General features: G+C 45.8%; 1 protein-coding gene across 1 annotated transcript; it reads right to left on the bottom strand.

Moving 5' to 3' along the window:
* Nucleotides 1-4,197: 4,197 nt before the first annotated feature.
* PIDD1 (p53-induced death domain protein 1) lies at nucleotides 4,198-19,851 on the bottom strand. Its single transcript, XM_080345117.1, has 15 exons — nucleotides 19,563-19,851; nucleotides 17,398-17,811; nucleotides 16,501-16,704; nucleotides 15,591-15,645; nucleotides 15,185-15,386; nucleotides 14,386-14,514; nucleotides 13,888-14,067; nucleotides 12,430-12,577; nucleotides 11,278-11,413; nucleotides 10,896-11,046; nucleotides 9,246-9,369; nucleotides 7,969-8,087; nucleotides 7,461-7,568; nucleotides 6,322-6,527; nucleotides 4,198-5,589 (listed from the first exon to the last, which is right to left on the bottom strand). Exons 1-15 carry the CDS (start codon nucleotides 19,834-19,836, stop codon nucleotides 5,352-5,354), a joined length of 2,688 nt encoding a protein of 895 aa, XP_080201243.1. The 5' UTR covers nucleotides 19,837-19,851; the 3' UTR covers nucleotides 4,198-5,351.
* Between the last annotated feature and the right edge of the window lie 401 nt (nucleotides 19,852-20,252).

Raw genomic sequence — 20,252 nt, forward strand, 5'->3', positions numbered from 1 at the left:
GAAATCCCATCTCTTCCTTTGGGCCGTGCTGCCTAGTTTGTTACGGGTCACCACCAAAATTCTCAGTCCAGGAGCAAAACTTCACATATGGCTCCAAGGAAGGGTTCAGGCAACAGCCACCCCCACCCATGCAAGCAAGACTTGCAACTTCATTGCTTTTCTAAAGAAAGCAAGTAGAGTTGTCTGATCTGCCTCCTCTGCTTTATTTCTCCACATAGTCTGTTGCTGACATCTTACCTCCTACTTGAGAAAGGCAGCCCCAATCTCTCACTCCTTCCATGTGGGAATGCATTCAGCTTTCTATATTAATTTGCTTTTTAGAAGATCTTTTTCTCACCAATTTAATCAATTACTTTCTGAATGCAGCACAGATCTCACAGCAACGAGCCAGTGTTAGAACTATGTCAGTGGGAAAAAAGTAATTCCTTTTTCTTATTTGCAGATGATGTTGGATTATTTCATATGGTGCCACCTAGTTGAGAAACAGTGGATGGCAAACATCTATTCACAGTCTTCATCTTTTCCCAGGAGATATAATACTCTGCTGTAAAAAGGTAGTGGCTAAATTTTCCATCATCATGGCGCCTACCTGGTTTCCATATATCCCAAAGTCAACAAATTCCTTCAAGGTAGCTGAGAAGTGGAACAAGCCCCAAACTCTCCCTGTGGATTTTCAAGCCACACAGATTCACAGAAGAACAGTGCTTTAAGAACATACAATTTCTTTCTGCAGAGTTCAGGAAATGGACACACACTCAATTGTAGCAAAGGCTGGTTTTTTTCATTTTAACAACTGATAGGCAGGGTGGGCTTTTACTTTGCAGCAGCCCTGGGCTGGGGTTCTGATGTACTGGCATCTGGAAACCAGCCCCACACCTTTCCCAGTGAAAACAGCTCTTGGCTTTCACAGTATCACAGTATGTTTGGGATTGGAAGGGACCTCAAAAGATCATCTAGTCCAATCCCTCTGCTGGAGCAGGAACGCCTAGGTGAGGTCGCACAGGAACATGTCCAGGCGGGTTTTGAATGTCTCCAGAGAAGGAGACTCCACAACCCCCCTGGGCAGCCTGTTCCAGTGTCTGTCACCCTTACTGAGAAGAAGTTTTTTCTCAAATTTAAGTGGAACCTCTTGTGTTCCAGCTTGATCCCATTACCCCTTGTCCTAGCATTGTTTGCCACCGAGAAGAGCCTGGCTCCATCCTCATGGCACTCACCCTTTATATATTTATAAACATTAATAAGGTCACCCCTCAGTCTCCTCTTCTCCAAACTAAAGAGACCCAGCTCCCTCAGCCTTTCTTCATAAGGGAGGTGCTCCACTCCCTTAATCATCTTTGTTGCCCTACGCTGGACCCTCTCCAGCAGTTCCCTGTCCTTCTTGAAATGAGGGGCCCAGAACTGGACACAATATTCTAGATGAGGTCTCACCAGGGCGGAGTAGAGGGGAAGGAGGATCTCTCTCTATCTACTAACCACCCCCCTTGTAATACACCCGAGGGTGCCATTGGACTTCCTGGCCACAAGGGCACAGTGCTGGCTCATGGTCATCCTATTGTCCACCAGGACCCCCAGGTCCCTTTCCCCTACACTGCTCTCTAATATGTAATTTCCCAACCTATACTGGAACCTGGGGTTTTTCCTGCCCAGATGCAGGACTCTACACTTTCCCTTGTTAAATTTCATTAGGTTATTCCCCGCCCAACTCTCCAGCCTGTCCAGGTCCCGCTGGATGGCAGCACAGCCTTCTGGCGTGCCAGCCACTCCTCCCAGCTTAGTGTCGTCAGCAAACTTGCTGATAGTACACTCTATTCCCTCGTCTAAATCGTTAATGAATATATTGAATAATATTGGCCCCAGTACTGACCCCTGAGGCACTCCACTAGATACTGGCCTCCAACTAGACTCTGCACCATTGACTACCACTCTCTGGCTTCTCTCCTTAAGCCAGTTTGCAACCCACCTCACTACTCTATTGTCTAGACCTCCTCAACTTAGCTGTGAGGATGCTGTGGGAGACTGTGTCAAAGGCTTTACTGAAGTCAAGGTAGACCACATCCACCGCTCTGCCATCATCCACCCACCTTGTTACATTCTCATAAAAGGCTATGAAATTGGTCAAGCATGACCTACCCTTGGTAAAACCATGCTGACTGCCCCTAATAACCCTCTTATCCTTGATATGCCTTGAGATGGCACCAAGGATAAGCTGTTCCATTACTTTCCCAGGGACAGAGGTGAGGCTGACCAGTCGAAAGTATGCTTTGATCCTCCTTTTGGAGGAAAACAGTGAATTTAAGGACCACCAGATTTCCTTTCCCTTTTAAAAGCTACAGCAGCATGACATTGTCAAGTACAGACACTGTAGGGTACTAAACCAGCAGAAAATCTTCTGAATTGGCAGGGTATCTTCCAATGCTCCCTCAGTTTTGTATCCAGTTTGATAGGTTATATTTGCCATGTTGTGTGGTTTTTTGCTGCTTCAACCATCTACTGCAACTGTAATCAGTGTTTCCTGGCCATAGCAACTACAGGCTTACAAAGGAGTTACTGTGCCTCAAAGAGTTTATTGATAAAGATAACACACCTGAAAAATAATATGCTTTCCATTGACTCTCATCCAGCTCAGATATTTGCTGCCAAGTCAGCTGAAGGAAAAAGCGGTCATGTTGTTGCTCTGATTGCCCACCAGCACCACTGTAACCTCAGCTGGGTGCTTGCTCTGATGTCACTGCAAGGAGAAAAACAGATGCCAGAAAGGCAGCCCAGCCCAGTGGCTGGCACTAGGCAGTGAAAGACTGAAGATAACAATACTTGTCTGTGGTAGTTACTTAACTTTCTTTAAGTTATCAGCCCAAATCCTGAAGAACTGTTCTAATGATGATGCTGTCTAGGGTTTGGCATGTCCTGTCACCTGCCCTGATTGTAGCCCATACCTAGACTAAGCTAAACAACTTAGTACTAGCCTCCCTGTCTCCTAGTCCAGTCTGTTATCTGGAAGAGCTGTAGCTCTGCTGGTACCTGGATGAGCCTTCCATGGAGTCCAGCCCACGAACCCTTATTTCGGCATTGCCTAACTCAGCTGTTGTGTGGCCATCACAAACAGAAAACTAAGTGCAGCTTAGCTTCATTCTGTTGTAGCTGTGGATGCTACCTTATGCTACCTGCAGACTTCCTTAGCCTAGCTAAAAGCCTCCTGCACCTTTGCCGGGGGCCAAACTAAGCCTATGTATTGTCACCTCTAGACTAACCTTGTTGCTCCCTAGACCTACACCACCTGACATCTACTCACACACTCAGCTAGTCAAACCCATGCCCAAATGTTGAGTTTCCCATCTTAGCCCTACTGTAGCAAAGCCAAGCTACAGGGATATAAACTCAGCTGCAATCTGTCCTGTGCTTTGCAGTCAGCAGTACCGAAACATTTCCCATTTCTGTGCAGCATGGCCAAGTTCACATATGTCTTTCTGCCAGCAGGTTTAAAGGGACCTGTCTCTGTTTAACACTTCAAGGCATTTATGGATTAGCAGACTATGCTGTGAAACAGTTAAGTGCTTATTTTATTCCCAGTGAGAGCAATATGCCCAAAAGCATCTCTCCAAATCTGAAGGAAGGAACACATACCTCATAGGTATACATCAAAATTACAGACAAGAACATATGACGCAGACTACCAGAGAAAACGTACATTCAATAGAGAATTGCTTACTTGAACACAACCTGAGACTTGAGGGGAAGCACGGCCTAAGAAATCAGATCTGAGGAAGTTGCCAGGGCCCTTAAGTCTGCAGGTCCTTGTCCAGTGCTCTGAACTGGACACTAATCAGTCTGTGGCCTGAGATATTAGAATAGCCTTAAAAACAAATAAACCAAAAAACAAACAAGCATAATTATTTTATGTTTTTCTTTCAATTGTACTGATGGTAGGCCTGAAATACAGCATCAGGGAAACCACAGGTGATTCCTCACAGGGGGAACATCAGGATTTCTCAGACCTGCAGCTGCAGGTTGACTTGGAGTGTTTGCAACCTGGCATTTCCATAAAGACTTTTGTTTTCCAGACTGAGATCAGCCCTTTAAATATTACTTAGTGTGTGGCATGTACTGAAATCCAAATCTGTCTTTCAAGAGTTGAATTTATGTAGATGACAGTAGTCTTTCAAAAATCTTGCATGAAATTTCCCACTGGCATTAGTGGGTCATTAGTTGAGGCCCATTATGAGATAGGGAACTGGAAGAGAAGGGCACCTCAATAGTCAATGATTGTGCAATTAAAAAGCAATAAACATTTTCAGCCTTATACGAGATGTTCAGACTGCAAAACCGCGAGGTTACCTCAGTGCAGTTCATGCCAATCCCACAACTGTGTCTATTTCACAGCTGGTCAGACCAGTTTTTTAAATGCAAATTTAAGTCATGCTTTCCACCAAACTTCACAAGGGGTCACACCTTCACTACTACACAGGCATATTTCACTGGGAGGATGTGAGGAATATCCCTTTGAAACTGCAAGGGAAATTTTACTTTTACTTCAATTACTCTCTCCCAGAACAGCAGGGTTATGGATTTTTGCTTATTTGTAAAAAAAACTGGAACTCTGTCAAAGACCAGCAGCATGTAGGTCTTATCTAAAAAGCATGGCAGGTGCAGCAGCCTGGGACAATGTGAGATTTTATTTGTTCCAAAATAGCTTTTGGAGCAAAACCAAAAAGCAAGAGCAGTTTTGCTATAAATTAGTTTCTTCTTCCCCCGTGAATACTTACGTTTTTTTTGGGACTTGGGGGAACGGGAAGAGATTTGACAGGAAATAGAAAACATTTTAATGGGAAATATAGTTCACATTTTCACGTGAGCAAAACACATCATTAACAGAAATAGGTGAATAGTCCCCACCGTACAACAGACCTTCATAACACGACTGCACCTCCACTTTCCCATCAAGCGCTGGAGATCAAACAGATGCAAATACTCACACCCAGTATTTCCAGCAGAACATGGTTTCAGTGCTAAGTTATAAATAAACACACATAACACAAGTATTAATTCATTAAGAGCCACTTTAGCCACTACTCAACTGACAGACACTTCAGTCTCTGAATTTCTCTGTATTTCTGAAATCTAAAGCTCAAGGTCAAGAAGCGGAAGCACAAAAAAGGCTCATAAATGCACTCTAAACTGGCAGGGGTTGCCAGACATGGCATGTGAGAGAGAGACTTCCGTAGTTTGCTCACTATTAAATCAACGTCCAGCTCCTCAGGAAGACACTAGTCCTTGAGGTGGGAGCAGCCCCAAGACAGTGTCACTCCAGATACATAGAGGGATCCTGTACGAAACCCAGTTCTTTATGCTAGGTGCTACATCATGGCTATTGCAGAGTCCTCAGTGCTGCTCTCTTGCTCCAAGCCCACACGGCGGATGGACTCCCTGTATTTCTGCTGTCCCAGCTCAATTATGGTTTCAACCTCATCAGCGATGTCCTGGCGGCCACTCTCTTTCATGGCTGTAATCAACTTGCTCACACAGTCAGGATCCTCTGAGTTTTGCTGAGCCCATGAGAAAAGCATGTCCAGGATCTGCTTATCAAGGTCCTCTCTAAAGAAAGAGTGAAACACAGAAGTAACAAACACACGCTTCCTGACTGGAAACCCAAAGAGGCCTTGCCTGAGTCCTAGCCCATGACTGGAGCCCCAAAGAAGACATCATGACACAAAAAGCACTCAGTGGGCCTGCCTTTTCCCCACCCATCACACAAGAGTTGCAGTTTCTGCACTAAAATCTCTCTATAATTTATTTTTTCCTAATTGAAATATCAAATTAAAACAGTCTGCTTTTGAATGTAAATTCCCCATAGGAACAGTAGTTTGGTCATAACAAGTCTCATTCTCTCCTACTGCTCTGGGTTTTGGTCAGATGCAATGTCCCATGACACACCACAAGCTCTTTTCGAATAAAGATTATATTCAAAATTAATGCCATAGACTACTGCTCATTGTTAGAGATGGAGTCTGGCCAGGAATCCAGATCACAGAACAAAACAGGAATGCAACTCATCTGAACTACAGAGCTCATCAGGTTTGTTATTTCCCAATTTTGTTTTCAAACATAAAGCTTTGTTTTATAATGGCCTGATAAAATAACCGGTTTTCCATAAATAAGGTAATGTTCTGAGAAGAAAAAATAGTCCACCCATCCTTTATGCAGTGAAAAAATTCCAGTAAGAAAAGTTTAAACCAGTCAGTCATTAATTTATACTATTATACCGCAGATAGATAGATAGCTAGATAGACATAATGCATCACTATTGATCACTGTGTCCTATCTGACCTGTTATTGTATCCTATGCGCTCAATCTGCTGGTATGTCAAGCCAAGGTTCAGGCCGATGGTCTGCCAGTCAGCTCCTACACGTCTGGCAATGCTCAGCAGGTTTGTCTGTGTCAGGTAGCCAGTCTCAGCATTGCCCAGGTTCAAGGGAGGGAAGGAGAAGCCATTTGGGGGACCTCGGTTCTCACCCCAGCGGGGTTTCAATCGCTGTATCACAGAGAAGGGAGAGAGAGAACATGCTAAACAAATTGTTTTTGTAGAAGATAGTGTCTGGCCATTCAGTCTCCACACTGAAATTTCCTTCCTCTTGGGGAGGAAGGAAGATCTTGGAGATGAAGAGTCAGTAAGCAGCAAGGAGCACTCACACTAGCAATGTACGCTGCCTCTGAAAAATATCAAATCATAGTGTTCAGTCATAGCTCACACTGGAAGTTTCCTTTCTTGTCTTTAAAGAGCATTTTTCAACGAGCCACCTCCCAAAAGCATAGTTGTCTTGGCTGTAAGAGAGCACTTAAGTCTAGATTTGTAGTTGAGGTTACATGTGTCAGAAAGGGATGTGAGATCATGGAACATCTGAAGGGAAGCATTCAGTCTACAAAGGTATTTATTGTTTTAAGCTTCTCAAAAATCAATTAAATTCAAGAAACAAAAGTTGCATTTCTCACTGTAACATACAGCCTAGCCTTAAAGGCCAGTGGCTCACACCAGAATACTTAAATTCAACACCTGTATTCAAATCCAGCCTAACTACCCCATCCTAGATCTTTCCTTTTTCCTGCTGTGTGAGCTGTGTGACTAAGAAATTTATAAACAAAACCAGACGCTTCCTCTAATTACAGAGAGCTTCCTCCTGTTCTACATCCCTCATTTGTTCAAAGGATCCACCCTCTCTGACCACCCATCCAACAAGCCTGGCTAGATAAGCAGGAGAGATGGAGACCACTCCCAGTTATTAATGTTTCTCTTTTCAGAAGAGCTCAGGGGAGTAGGAAGTCTCCACTGTAGCGAGGTGGAGCAGCCATTTCTTGCAGTCATTCATTGCACCCGTTCTCATGGAGGAAGACAAAATTAGCTGAGTAGGAAGGCTGTGCTCTTACTCCATCTAGATTCATTTTTTTTGTAGGAGACAAAACAACTCACAGGTAGTTTGATGGGCAAGGTAGCGAGCCAGAGGGAGTCTGGTCCTTTCCTCCTCCTGCTGGCATCTTCAGGGATGCTGTCAGGTACTGCCCCTCGGTAGAAAGAGACCTTTACAAACAGAAAGCATGCAGTGAGGCTCAGATTCAAGCACAGTGACCAAGCCTGTTCGCACTCTGCCTTTTCTGTCTGGGAAAGAATGAATTTAGCATTTGTGGCCTGTCCTCAGTCCATAAATATGGATTCTCAAGTGCAACTGAGAGGAGCACTGAGTTTCTGCCATAAAGGCTGGACCCACTGCCAACACCCAAAGAGTTAATGGCAGGAATGTAAGTCAGAGATCTAAGTGATGAGTAATCCTTCCAAGACTACTACTCTTGTTTATTCAGAGTTTAGTCAGTGGAATGCAAAGCCCAGGGAAAGAAGGGAGAAAAAGAGTCATGCCTGGCACTCAGAGAGCAATGATCCTGATGAAGGAGGAAATAAGAAGTTAGTGTAACTGCTTGCTCACCTGGCCTTTGACAGCTTGGCCTTTCCTGTCTACAGGGGAGGTCACATAGATTTCCTTCATGTTCTTCAAGTGGGAGTAAAAAATAAATGAGAGACGTCCATCCACACAATCAGGGCGATCTGTGCAGAGAAGCAGCAAACAATTTGTGCAGAAAAGTGTGCAGCTTTTCAAGCCTGGCCAACAGCCCATCATCCACTAACAGCCTGCACGCTATAATACTATCTATTCCTTCTACTCATGCCTCAAAGATTGTAACCCCCACTTCCTCACTGGGTGACACAGGAAAGCAGAAAACACTGGCTGTGGAGAAAGCACGTCCTACAGGTAAAAAAGAAGAATGGCCACAAGGTGGAGATCAAGTTCAAGAATGGAAGGCAAGGCAGGACAAGACATTCAGATGGCGTCAAGTCCAGCCTTGGCACTTCCATCCTTGGTCCATTCTGCCTCTTGGAGGGTAGAATCAGCTGCACTAGCATCCTATAATGCACAAAAATAGGTCACCTATCTCTTCACCATTTCTGCACTGGGTGCAGAAAGACAAATAGAGCTAAAGGGCATAAAATATAATGAGGTACAACATTCATATATGTAGTTATTTAGAAATGAAGTTAGAATCCAGCCTAACTTAAGGACAAAGGGACAGACTCTGGCCTCATGAACTCCACTGAAAGACCAGTGCACTTTATTATTCTCCATAGAGCTGCGCTTAATTTACACCAATAAAACTGTACATTCAAGTTTTGCAGAAAATGGCTCTGTTTGCAGCTGTAACAAGTGCAGACACATTGAGGCATAAAACATAATCTTGAGTTTTGGTCCTGCTCCCTCTTTCCTTCTCTTCTAATGGCTCCAATAGGAGGAATTATTTGCTTTGGATTATTTCAGAAATACCTTTAAAAAACAAAATCTTTATACGTGTTCTCTCAGAAATCGGCAACATTAATTAGATCACCATGGGCATTCCAGTCTAAGATGCCAGGGCATAGGTGGCTGAAGAAGCAGATCAGTCATAAAACAAATACTCTTGGCTATTGCCCTCTGCAGGCTACAGCATGAGGGGAAATGACAGCCTCCACACAGCACTTTAATAGGGAAAGTAGGCACAAAAGTTGGGTGACCAGAGAATGTGACAAGTCCATGGGCTGGCTGCTGTGAGTAGTGGGCAAGCTGAAGACAAGAGAAGAATGCCATGGAGGAGTACAGCCCCCAGCAGAAACACCCCTAGGGCTAGACAAGCACAAGAGGTAGGAGCAGAAAGGAGCCCAGTAATAACATACCCATATCAATGCTGATGCCTCGCTCAAAAGCTGCAAAAAATTGCTCTCCCTCAAACATCTCCACCATGTCGGATGGCTCAGGTCCTTGATAGCGATCCTGAAGCTTCTTCAGCACTGGATCAACCTGATGAGGAACACAACACAGGACCCCATGTTTGGTGTGAAGCATGTCTGTCCCTTGACCCATGTCCCTACACCCATGATGTTCCTTTCACTAACCTTCAACGTGGAAAGTCCATTTTACATGGAAAGGATACAAACAAATGAACAAACACCCCCTCCTATCCCAGGTATATTCACTACAGACAAGGAAGTGGTGGTCTGTGTTTTCTGTCTTCCCTATTTCTCTTATTGAGTAATAAGCAGAAAAAGAGAGGCCATCCCAAAACTGCCATTAAAAATGCATTTTCAGCTACGTCTCTATCTTTTTCACAGGTCAGTAAAGATAAAAGACAGGGAGGGATTTACTTGCTACTTTATCCTCTTCACAGTATGCCATTAAAATACATTTTCTCTGAAAAAAAACACATGCTACAATAGCACACAGCTGAGAACACCAGAAAGTGCATTTTGGTTTTGCAGCCTGTGATCAACACTGTTAGACCTCGGGTCTCGGAGGCAGTGCAAGAGTCAGCCTAGAGCCGAGGTGTCTATTCTTCTTTCTATTTGTAACAGTAAACCTTCTCTCTCACCCCATGACCATCCCTGGCAGACACCCCCAAGCCTCCATCTCATTGCTGCCTCTCCTGGAAACAATTTTAGCCCAGAACCCAAGATATATAGAATCCTTACAGATGTTATGCCCATAAGTCATTTCAATACAGGAGAACAAATAAAGAAAAAAAGGATCAAGTAGACCAGAGAATTGTGCAGAGTTAGATACACAGCCCGATTGTGGCAGTCTGATAAAATGACCCTCACCTCATTGAGCTGCACTATCTGTCAAGACACAGGTTCTACAAGCAGAGATTGATGCTTATTTTGCTAAAATCTGAAGCAACACTGATAAAGGCTGATAACCCTAGGGCAGAGGTGGCAGAAGAGAATGCGCAAGCACCTCCTATCTCCTTCTCCTCCCCTTCTGTACAAAATCAGCCAGATTAGCTCAAACTAATAGCACAAACTAATCTGATGTTGCACTGAAGCAGATTAAGGAGGGCTCATATGCTCTGTTCCACTGCTTGAACTGTAAACAGTAAGGAACACCAGGGAGAGTACCATTTCTAACCACTCCAGCTGAAATCAAAGTAGCGCTTCTGCCCACACTACTAGCCCATGTCAGACAAGTGACATGTTAACTTTAATACATTTGACTGAAGTTTAAGCCAGATGTTTTGCCTCATGTTTGCTGGATGCTAACAGTCCACAAATGGCCAGTTATTGCGGCTTGTCTGATTTTAGCAGCCTAGCCCTCAAGGTTTGCAGGAATGGAAAGCACTGCATGGCATCCACCATTGCATAGAATGAGTTTGCCTTCTTCCCCCATCTCCCAGTGAGCCAGTATCACACTACCAACCCAGTGTGGTGACAGCATACCCCAGCTGTGACCCTGGGGCAGTGAACAGGACCATTTGGTGCAGTGTTGCCCTTACATCTTGCAAAGGGAGGCCCTGGGAGCTCAGAAGCAAGATAATGCAACACAGATCAGACCTTGTGCTTGGGGACACACTGTAGTAGGACTTGCTCGGGGTCCTTCTTCCTCTGCAGAGCAATGAAGTTCACCTGGTACATACGCAGCCGTTCATAGACTTTCTTGGCAATGCCTCCAATGTAGGTCTTGGTGGTGTACCACAGCCAGTACCTGGCAGACAGGGAATTAAGAAAAAGGAGGGATCCTGCCTTGCAAGAGGAGCCAGTGTCACACCCACAAGACTGTAAAAAATGATAAGTAGAAACAAAGTGCTTAGCTGGGCCTGACTTGCAAAGAGAAAAGGGAACAGGTAGGGTTAATTGCATGACCCCTGGTCAGAGAGTGGGAAAAGCAAGGCAGAGGAACATCCCATCTTCTCCTCAGGACCAATCCTGCACTTACCATGAGAAGTGAGTGACTTCAAACACTGCATAAAGATGGGTGAATTCCAGCACCACCTGACTGGTAATGTCATCCCAGGTTTTGCCCTCCAGGTCGCCATGGAGAAGATGCAGCCTTGACTGATCCAAATCTAGCCCTAAAGACAACAAAGATAAAGAGACGCTATATGCAGCAGAAGCCTTTATTCATGGTTTTACAAACCCAGCCACAGTTTCAGGTGATTCACTTTTTAAAAGCACCAAATTAAGGCTCATGGCCTTCTCTTCACCATCCAGGACTGAACTTTGGTGAAACACAAGCAGCAATAAAAGAATGAGGCTACCCTAATGCTTCCAGGATATTCAGGCAGAACATGCAGATTTAAAGTGATAGTGAGCTGATTTCCAGCAATAGATTCATTAGACAATTCCCATTACCCTTATCTAGGGTTATTAATTAAGTTCTCTCCCTTTCTAAGTGTACATGCCACAGACTTTCCAGCCGTGATGTACTTTAAACATACAAATACCAGGCAGTGTTACAATGAAGGCCAAGCTCTACCCAGAAAGATGTTACTTCTTCACAAGAAAGCCAGGAAAGGTCAAAGAAAATAAGAATTAGGAGATACAGGGTACTCAGCATCCAAACAGAAGAATACCTGTCAAGGCCAAGGCTGTTTATTGCAGTATTCAGAGTGGGAGACTGCTTAGTGTGTGATCGCACACTTTTAACTGTGGTGGCTTAGCACCTGATTCATGAGCAAAGAAGTAAGAGAGAAGGCAGACCCCTCGAGGTAGTATCTTCATTACCTGCTTCAAGCTATTCCCAATCATGAATCGCTTTTATATCTCCTCAGTTGGAAGGAGTGCCTCTCCAACCTATCATACCAACCCCAGCAGTCTAAATACACATGCAGTTCAGCAGAGAAATCCATGTGCCAAGGCCCAGCTTGTGCTGCTGGCCTGTGAAGCCCAGCCCTGGTCTGCAGGACCTGAACTACCTTCAGCTCCAGCACCCTGCACCACTACTCACTCAGCAGACACACCTTGCTGTTCCTGCAGGTAAAGCAGAAAGCTTTATTATTAACAGAAGAGGCAAACAAAATTCCTAGCTTGCCATTTGTGGTTTTCCACATATGGTGTTTCTTTTTGCCAGTTATCAGAATAAACTGACCTGTGACCCCAGGTGGGAGGGGCAGCTGAATTCTCACTGGCCTGAGAAAATCCACCAGGGAGTCCTGGGAGAGGCAGAGCAAGGGACTGGCTCTGCATCCTGCATCGGCTGTGATTTCCTCTATCTCTTCCGCAGAGATTGGCAGCACCTGGATGTGGAAGACAGCATGGTGAGCAGAACAGTCAACACCCAAATTCATGCATTGCTCACTCAGTTTCCCAGCACCCAGCAGGCAAATGCTGCTCTTTGCTCAGGGCCTGGTGAGAAATAGAAGCACAGTGCACTTTGGTTGAAGTCTACTCTAATACTGGTGTCAACCTGGCAAGCTTGGACAGGTCAAGGTATTAAAAAAGTATTTAGCACTATCTAGCAACTCTACAAAACAACAAATTTTAGTGGGGTGCCTTTAGCATTAGATCCATGTAAATAATCTCCCTCAAGTCTCACTCACTGAGCTCAGGCTGAGTATCTTTGGGTCTCAACAACCCCAGGCAGCACTACAGCCTCAGGGAAGAGTGGTTGGAAAGCTGCCTGGCAGAAAAGGATCTGGGGATGTTGACTGACAGCTGGCTGAACATGAGCCAGCAGTGTGCCTAGGTGGCAAAAAAGGCCAACAGCATCCTGGCTTGTATCAGGAATAGTGTGGCCAGCAGGATCAGGGAAGTGATCATCCCCCTGTACTTGGTGCTGGTGAGGCCCCACCTTAAATACTGTGTTCAGTTTTGGGACCCTCATCATAAGGAAATACTAGAGAGACTGCAGAGGAGGGTGACAAAGCTGCTGAGGGGCCTGGAGCACAAGTTTTATGAGAAGCAGCTGAGGGAACTGGGGCTGGAACTGGGGAGAAAAGGAGGCTGAGGGGAGACCTTATCGCTACCTACAACTACCTGAAAGGAGGTTGTAGCATGGAGGGTGTTGGTCTCTTCTCCCAAGTAGCAAGAGACAGGACAAGAGGAAATGGTCTCAAGTTGCACCAGGGGATGTTTAGATTGGATATCAGTAAAAAGTGGAGTGGTGGAGTCACCATCCCTGGAAGTATTTAAAAGGCATTTAGACGAGGTTCTTAGGGACATGGTTTAGTGCTAGAGTTAGGCTATGGTTGGACTCGATGATCCTGAGGGTCCTTTCCAACCAAAAGGATTCTATGATTTTTGCAAGGGAACAAGAGGCAAAATCTCCTTGTGTTCCCTTCACAGCAGCTACCTGCTGATCTGCTGGAGGGAGCACTGGCAGAGCTGTGAGGTGATCCCTTTCCCACAGAGGGCAGCTTGGAGCACAGCCCATTTTGCAGGCAGGGAAGCTAAGACAGAAGGTGATCTGAAATGGGTCAGCCCATGAAGCATCCATGTCAGACATTAATTATTCTAGGGTGAACATCTCACCTTCAGCTGCACTACTTGGCATGGGACAACAGCTGCACTAGGGCTTACCAAAGCTTGTTTTTGAAAGCATGCATACCTGCAGCTTGACATTGCGAGTCTCTTCAGTGACTCCAGGGGGAAAGGTCACTTTGATGTTCGGATCCACACTGGAAAAGAGCAATGTCCCCTCTGTTGGCACTTTGCATTCATTTTGCACAAGTCGAGACACAACAAGGAACCAAGAGAAGTGAAGGACGCTACAGTGAGCCATGTGCTTCTGTCACAGAAGACAGAGAAGAAGAGAAAACATATAAGCATATAACATAATACAATAAAGGCAGGAAAATAAGTGACAATAACCACCAAGCAGACAAAAGCATTAGAATGGGGATGAAGCATGGTAGGCTTCAACTCATCACCTTCAGGAGACACACCTCCATGACACAGGAAACCTGGAGCTGAAATCCACTACATTTTAGAGCAGCTACTCAAAACACATCTCATTAGATGTTTCAAATGGGTTCACACTTGGCTGGGCAAAATCAAAGAGGGGAACAGGAACAATGTGTGTCACTGGTCATTCCAATCTGCTTACCTTTGATTTTCTCTTCTGCTTCACACTTGTGCTCAGGTCGCTCCAGTTCTGCCCACTGAAGGTCCGAACTACCACCTCACGCTGGTGAAGGGTTTGAGGGGAGGCATATGGCATCCAGATCTGCACCTTCTGGCAAAAAAGCACTCCTGTGAGATACCAATAGAAAGGATAAAACCAAGACTAGCTCTGCTTTGTGACTTCCTGTGCAGACAAGAATGGGAAGGGCAAAGCATGGCCTGTATGAAGGGAGTGGAGGAGGAGATAGGAACCTGCTCTGTCCTGCAGCCTCCAGGGAGGTGACAGGAGATATCAGGTCTACTATGTAGTGTAACGGCAGGAAAAGTTCAGCAGCTTGTGGGAAGTAAGGGCAAAGAAACTTCTGCAGTGAGTTGCTGTCAGCCATGATGGGGCTGATGGTGTAAGTACTCACCAGCTTGAATAAAAAACACACAATCAGACTTTTAGAGAAGGATGCAAACCATTCTCCTTGCAGGCTAAGACCAAATGCTGGAACAACTCTGGCACAGAAGGAGGGTTGTGAGCAAGTAAGGTTAGAGCTCAGCTCAAGCAAGAGCAGTAGGGCAGGCAAAGGAGCCAAACCAGCACAGTGCTAGGAAAACTGGCTGTGTCCTTTCTGAGTCTTTGCAGCAGGACGTCTTTGAAAGGCAGTCCTGCAGGTACTTAAAAGCACCAGCGATTAGGAGAGCTGTCTCAAAAGTCCCAAAAGACTCTCTCAGAAGACTTTGCTGAGCTATTGCAGAAGCAGATTGATGAGGAGGTAGCCTGGATGTGTCCTCACCTGCTGGAATTTGACCCCATGAGGCTGCAGCTCCAGGACTCTACTTAGCAGGACATCATGGTGTCTCAGCTTTACGCATTGAGGGTCTGGTGCCAGGGTTCGGAAGTAGATCTGTAGAGGGTCAGAGGCAGCCCCCGGTGGAAAGTAGAAACGAATGCCACAGGCCAGGACCACTTTGCAGCCTTCAGAGGTGACAGTAAAGCTTCCAGAAGAAATGCATGAAAGTATGACACTGTGCAATGACTTCAGCACTCCAAAAATCAATAGAAGAATCTCCTACCTTGTGTTTGACTGGTCTGTTGAGGCCACATGCTCCTACACAACCATGCAATAACCACTATGCCCCAATCTTGTTTGGGACCTTGTTACACCACTGTAATGTAAATTCTCAATAACAGAGGTTTACCTGTCCTCTCCTGATGCAAGGAAAAGTCTTCGTAGCTCTCCAGCACTGGATTCATCTGATGCAATAAGAAGGTTTGGGTAGGAGGATACAGAAGTTACTTAAATGGGGGTAGACAAGAAAGGCTGAACTTGCATTTCAGGTTTGGCTTAATCCTAATCTGACAGAAGTCACTAACAGAACCCTGCTCACACTTCAGCAGGCTTCAGATCAAGCAGCAGGAGGATAGGAAGAGGTCTACAGGTCCCAAGAAACACTAGAAATGCTGACTCTCCCCAGGTAAACTCAGAAGCAGGGAAAATTAGAAAATGTTTCAACCTGCCACCCCTGCAGCTCTCAGGGCCATGTTTGATCACCTGGGGCCACCCCTGGAAATCAGAGATTGCTCTTGTGCACGTGGGCACCACTGGGAAACCCTGCTCAGATTTCTGCTCATTCAGCACCTTCATCTTCATCCCAGCTGCTCCTGGGAACCACAGGAAAGCAGGAGGTAACCACACAGCAGAATAACCTCTTATTGCTCTCTGTGCTTCCAGCATGAGCCACCGCAGACTCAGGGCCATGCAGCAAGTCCAAGAACTGGTGCTCACCTCTGCTAAAAAGGCTGGACCCCTTTGGGGGCCACTTCTGATCCATTTCCTGTGAATCCCATTTTCACTTCCACTATAAAATTTTTCCTAGCAAGCCCAATTCCAGAGACCACTGATCCCTTCAGGCCGGGCTCAGGCTCGGGCTCATAAAAACAGAACTAGTACTCTCTGTATCCTTACAACCTAATAATTATTCCAGACAAGTAAATGATGATCTGATTCCGCTCTGCTTGTTTTCTCTAATCCAAACCCATCCACACCATGCTGAGCTGAGTGAGGGAACAGCTGGGCAGAATCTACAGCAGAAGCAGCATTGCAATTACCAGCCTGTGGCGATGGCTCAGTTTCTCCCAAGGGATTGCCTCGGAGGTGCACGAATGGTGAGGTCTGGATCTCAGGGGGGACAGTACGGAGGCAATTGTTCTGCAGATCAAGTCTAGACAAGTTGGGCAGGCTGGCAAGCGAGGCAGGGACTGTCACCAGGAGATTGCTGTGGAGATGCAGCCGCCGCAGAGACTTCAAATTGGCTGCAGGTTAGAACAATAAATGACCCCCCATCCGTGCTGTTAATTGCATTGCACATCAGCTCTAAGCTCCCCCACCACTCTCCTCATCACATGTACACACAATACGGGAAAAGCACAAGAGCCCAACCTCTCTTCAGCTCACAAAATAAAAGGGTCCAGGGAATTAGCTGAGAAGCAATGCAGCCACCTCTGTCCTCTGCTTTTCAGCACCTAGCTATGAAAATTAACATAAGATGCTTCTGTAACAGCATCAACGAAAACCCTGGGCACAAATACAGGACCAGGAAGCTGGGCAGCAGAAGTCAGAGCCTGGTTCCGTTGACTGATCCACACTGGTCAGCACGATTTCAAGTCCAGATTTGCACCCCATTAAACCTCAGCTATTCTGTTTCCAGTCCTGGGTGCTACCCAAAATGAGACAGGTCAGATGCTTGGCTATTGTAAATGTTATTGAAATCTTAGCAGTCTTGCCGATCCACAGAAGCAGAAAGCGTGGTCCAGAGTGCCATTAATGCTCAAAGGGACTGACTGAACCAAGTACATTTCTTTTCGATATCCCTTCCACTTGCCTCTAATGTATTAGATGGTTTGTGCTAACAATTGTGGGGATAGAGACCCAGGGCCGCAGGGACCCTAGACTGTACCAAAAGCTCGGCAAGCCCATGTACTTCTTTTTCCCTAGAAAATACTTACCTAAGGCATCTGGGATGCTTGATAAGCGATTCCCAGAGAGATCCAGCTCTGTGCAGTTGTGCAGATTTCCAACTTCTTCAGGAAGGAATTCCAAAGCATTTTCTGAGAGATCCAGGTTCTGCAGCACTGCCAGCTCCCCAATGCTCTGAGGTAAGTCCTTCAGCTGATTTTTCATAGCAGAGAAGAAAGTCAGCTTGCTCAGAGAGCCAAAGTTCTTAGGGAGTGCCACCAGGCTGTTGTGGCTCACCAGGAGCACACAGAGGTTAGGGAGGTGGAGGATGCAGCTGGGCAAGGTGGAGAGACTGTTGAAGCTGAGATCCAGGTGGGTGAGACACCTCAGGTTCCCAATGTCTGGTGGCAAGCTTGTCAGGGAGCCATGCTGACATGAACCAAATTCATCCCTGGCATGGCCACCTGGGTGTGGAGGTAAGTGGAGGAAGAGGTCAGTATGCTACAGGGACACCTCACCAGCCTCACGTGAGACGCCTTAGCACAGAGACCCAGAAGATGTGGAGCTACTGATCATAGTGAGCAGTTCTGATTACAAAGTACTCATAGACAAGTGGGGTTTCTGCTCCTTGCCTCGGTTTCCTGATCAGTGAAAGGAGTATAATGGTGAAAACCTGTTATGAAATCAAGAGATGCTACAGTTAACCAGTAGGGCTCTGCTAAAGACACCTCAAGTCAAAGCTCAGAAAGAGCCAGGCCACTCCACACGTCTACAAACCCTTTAGCAGGTTAGCCCATACCCCTCCAAGCCTCTCACTCTCCTTCCCCACCTCGCCCCCAACAGCATCAGTGCCCAACACACAACACTTTCTGGACTAAGGAGACATTCCTCAGCCTCCAGGCTTTCTCCATGCTGTTGAGAGACAAACAGCTCTGAGGACTGAGACCTGCCCTTGCAAGACTGCAGAGCAGACACAAGGAAAGCAGTGAAAATGTGGGGGAAAAAAAAAAAAAAAAAAAGCAGGTAATTCAGGACTGTGTAGGCCAGACAGCGCAGAGAGGGAATGGTGCAAGTCCCCCCATGCCAGTCTGTGACACTGAAATGGGAAAAGGGCTGCACCCATGGAAAATAAGTGAAGCAAACAAAAGGAAACTTCCAAAACTCCATTTCTTCACCGTTTCCTACTCTCCTTCCACTGTTGTCTATTTGTATACACATACAAATGGCACCAAACATTTTTTATGCTGCATAATGGTAAAAAATAAGAACAATCAAACTAACAGACACATCACACTTCATACATAAGAAAATCTTAGTGACTATTTTATTGCACTTCAGGATGCTCAGGGTGTGTGTACATCTCACAAAACAAGCCTGATAAAAGGTATTGCTGTTCTCCTCACCTTACTAAAGTGGGAAAAGACAAATGAAATAATTCACATGAGAAACCTGTGGCAGATATAGAAATAAAACTCAACTTTTTCAGTTTTTAGCTAGAACCCTGAATTATGGCCACAAACTCCCTATTTTTCTCTCATTTTTTTTTAAATTCCACCTCCTAAAGAGCAAATGATTCAGTCTGATACAGAAATGACACTACTTATATTGAGATCCTCCTACAATAAAAGATTAGAAAGTCAAAGAATATTTATAGGTCTCACCATTACTACAGCTTGCCAACTTAAGTGCACGCCCTGAGTCATACTTTTGATAAAATGTTGAGCAACTTCTTCTGGTCTGTCTTGAACTCTGCTACACCTACACTCACTGACACTAAGCAAGGACTAAGCTAGGATTGATTCAGATGGAAAGGCAACAAAGAGACCTCATTGTACTCCCAAAAATGAAAGAGGGGCTGATCATTTACCAAAAAAATCCAACACCTTTCAATTCCCCTCTCCTTGTACAGCTGTGCAGAAAATGCTCTTCTTCTAGAGGATGGCTAAAGAAAATGGTGCAGCATCAACCCAACCAGACTCCAAAAACCAGTCCCCAGGCAACTGTAGAAACAAAGGAAGGAAATAAGAGTCTAGAAGCTGGATCTTGTTGAAATCTGCATACAGCTCTGAGAAAGGCTAAGAGACAAAGCTGTAGTAAGGGGCACTAGGACAAAACAAAACCAAGGGCAGTTTGTCCTGCAGATGTGGACAGAAGGGAAAAAAAAAAAAAAAGCTGAGCCTAGAAAAGTCGGATGGTGACAGGCCCCAGAATTTACCTTTGAGCACCAGGGATTTCAGGTGCTTCAGATGAGGAAGGATGCCCAGGGTAGTGCCAAGGAGGTGATCGTTGCTGCTGAGACGGAGGAACTCCACCTGGACCACCTCTCCCCGTCGCCTCTCGAACAGCTCGAGGAACCAGCGGCAGCCGTCAGGATAAACATCCAGGTTCAATCTGTTGTCTGCAAGGCAGGAGCCAGCAAGAGCAGGAGCCTCCGGAGTCCCCTCCCTGCACTCGTCCCCGAGCTCCAGCAGCTCTGCCATCTTCTGCATCTTGTCCACGGGGTCTGGACATGCTCTGACTTGCCAGGCAGGCAGGCACTGGCGGCACCACAATGCAGCCGGGACAAGGAGGAGGCAGAAAGATGGCTCTGAAAGAGAATTCAAGTCATGATGAAGGCCTCCTGCCCCAGCCCAGTGCAGCTAGAAGCAGTTTATAATCACAGCAAGAGGGCAGGAGGGATTACACGCGTGTTACTGAAAGCTTTGTGGGCAGAGAGCACAGAAATGCAGGGTGACAGATGCCATGGATGTTTCTCCTCCTAGGGAAAACCTCTGAGTTCTCCCAGCCAACAACTCAGCAGGGAACAGCAATTACCCACCATCAGAATAAACAGCAATATTAACTTTAAAAGATACAAAGGTAAATTCCTATGCCTTTTGCAGATTTCAAAGGGCCTTAGCAGGAA

The sequence above is a fragment of the Nesoenas mayeri genome, assembly GCF_963082525.1.
Source record: "Nesoenas mayeri genome assembly, chromosome: 5".
Lineage (NCBI taxonomy): Eukaryota > Metazoa > Chordata > Aves > Columbiformes > Columbidae > Nesoenas > Nesoenas mayeri.

What these genes read in the sequence shown, in the direction of transcription:
- PIDD1 (XM_080345117.1), bottom strand. Translation starts at nt 19,836, where the DNA reads ATGCAGAAGATGGCAGAGCTGCTGGAGCTCGGGGACGAGTGCAGGGAG. An exon ending in CTCGCAATGTCAAGCTGCAG is followed by an intron (nt 12,578 to 13,887) that starts GTATGCATGCTT and finishes TTCCACATCCAG; the next exon opens with GTGCTGCCAATCTCTGCGGA. An exon ending in AGGCATCAGCATTGATATGG is followed by an intron (nt 8,088 to 9,245) that starts GTATGTTATTAC and finishes TTCTCTGCACAG; the next exon opens with ATCGCCCTGATTGTGTGGAT.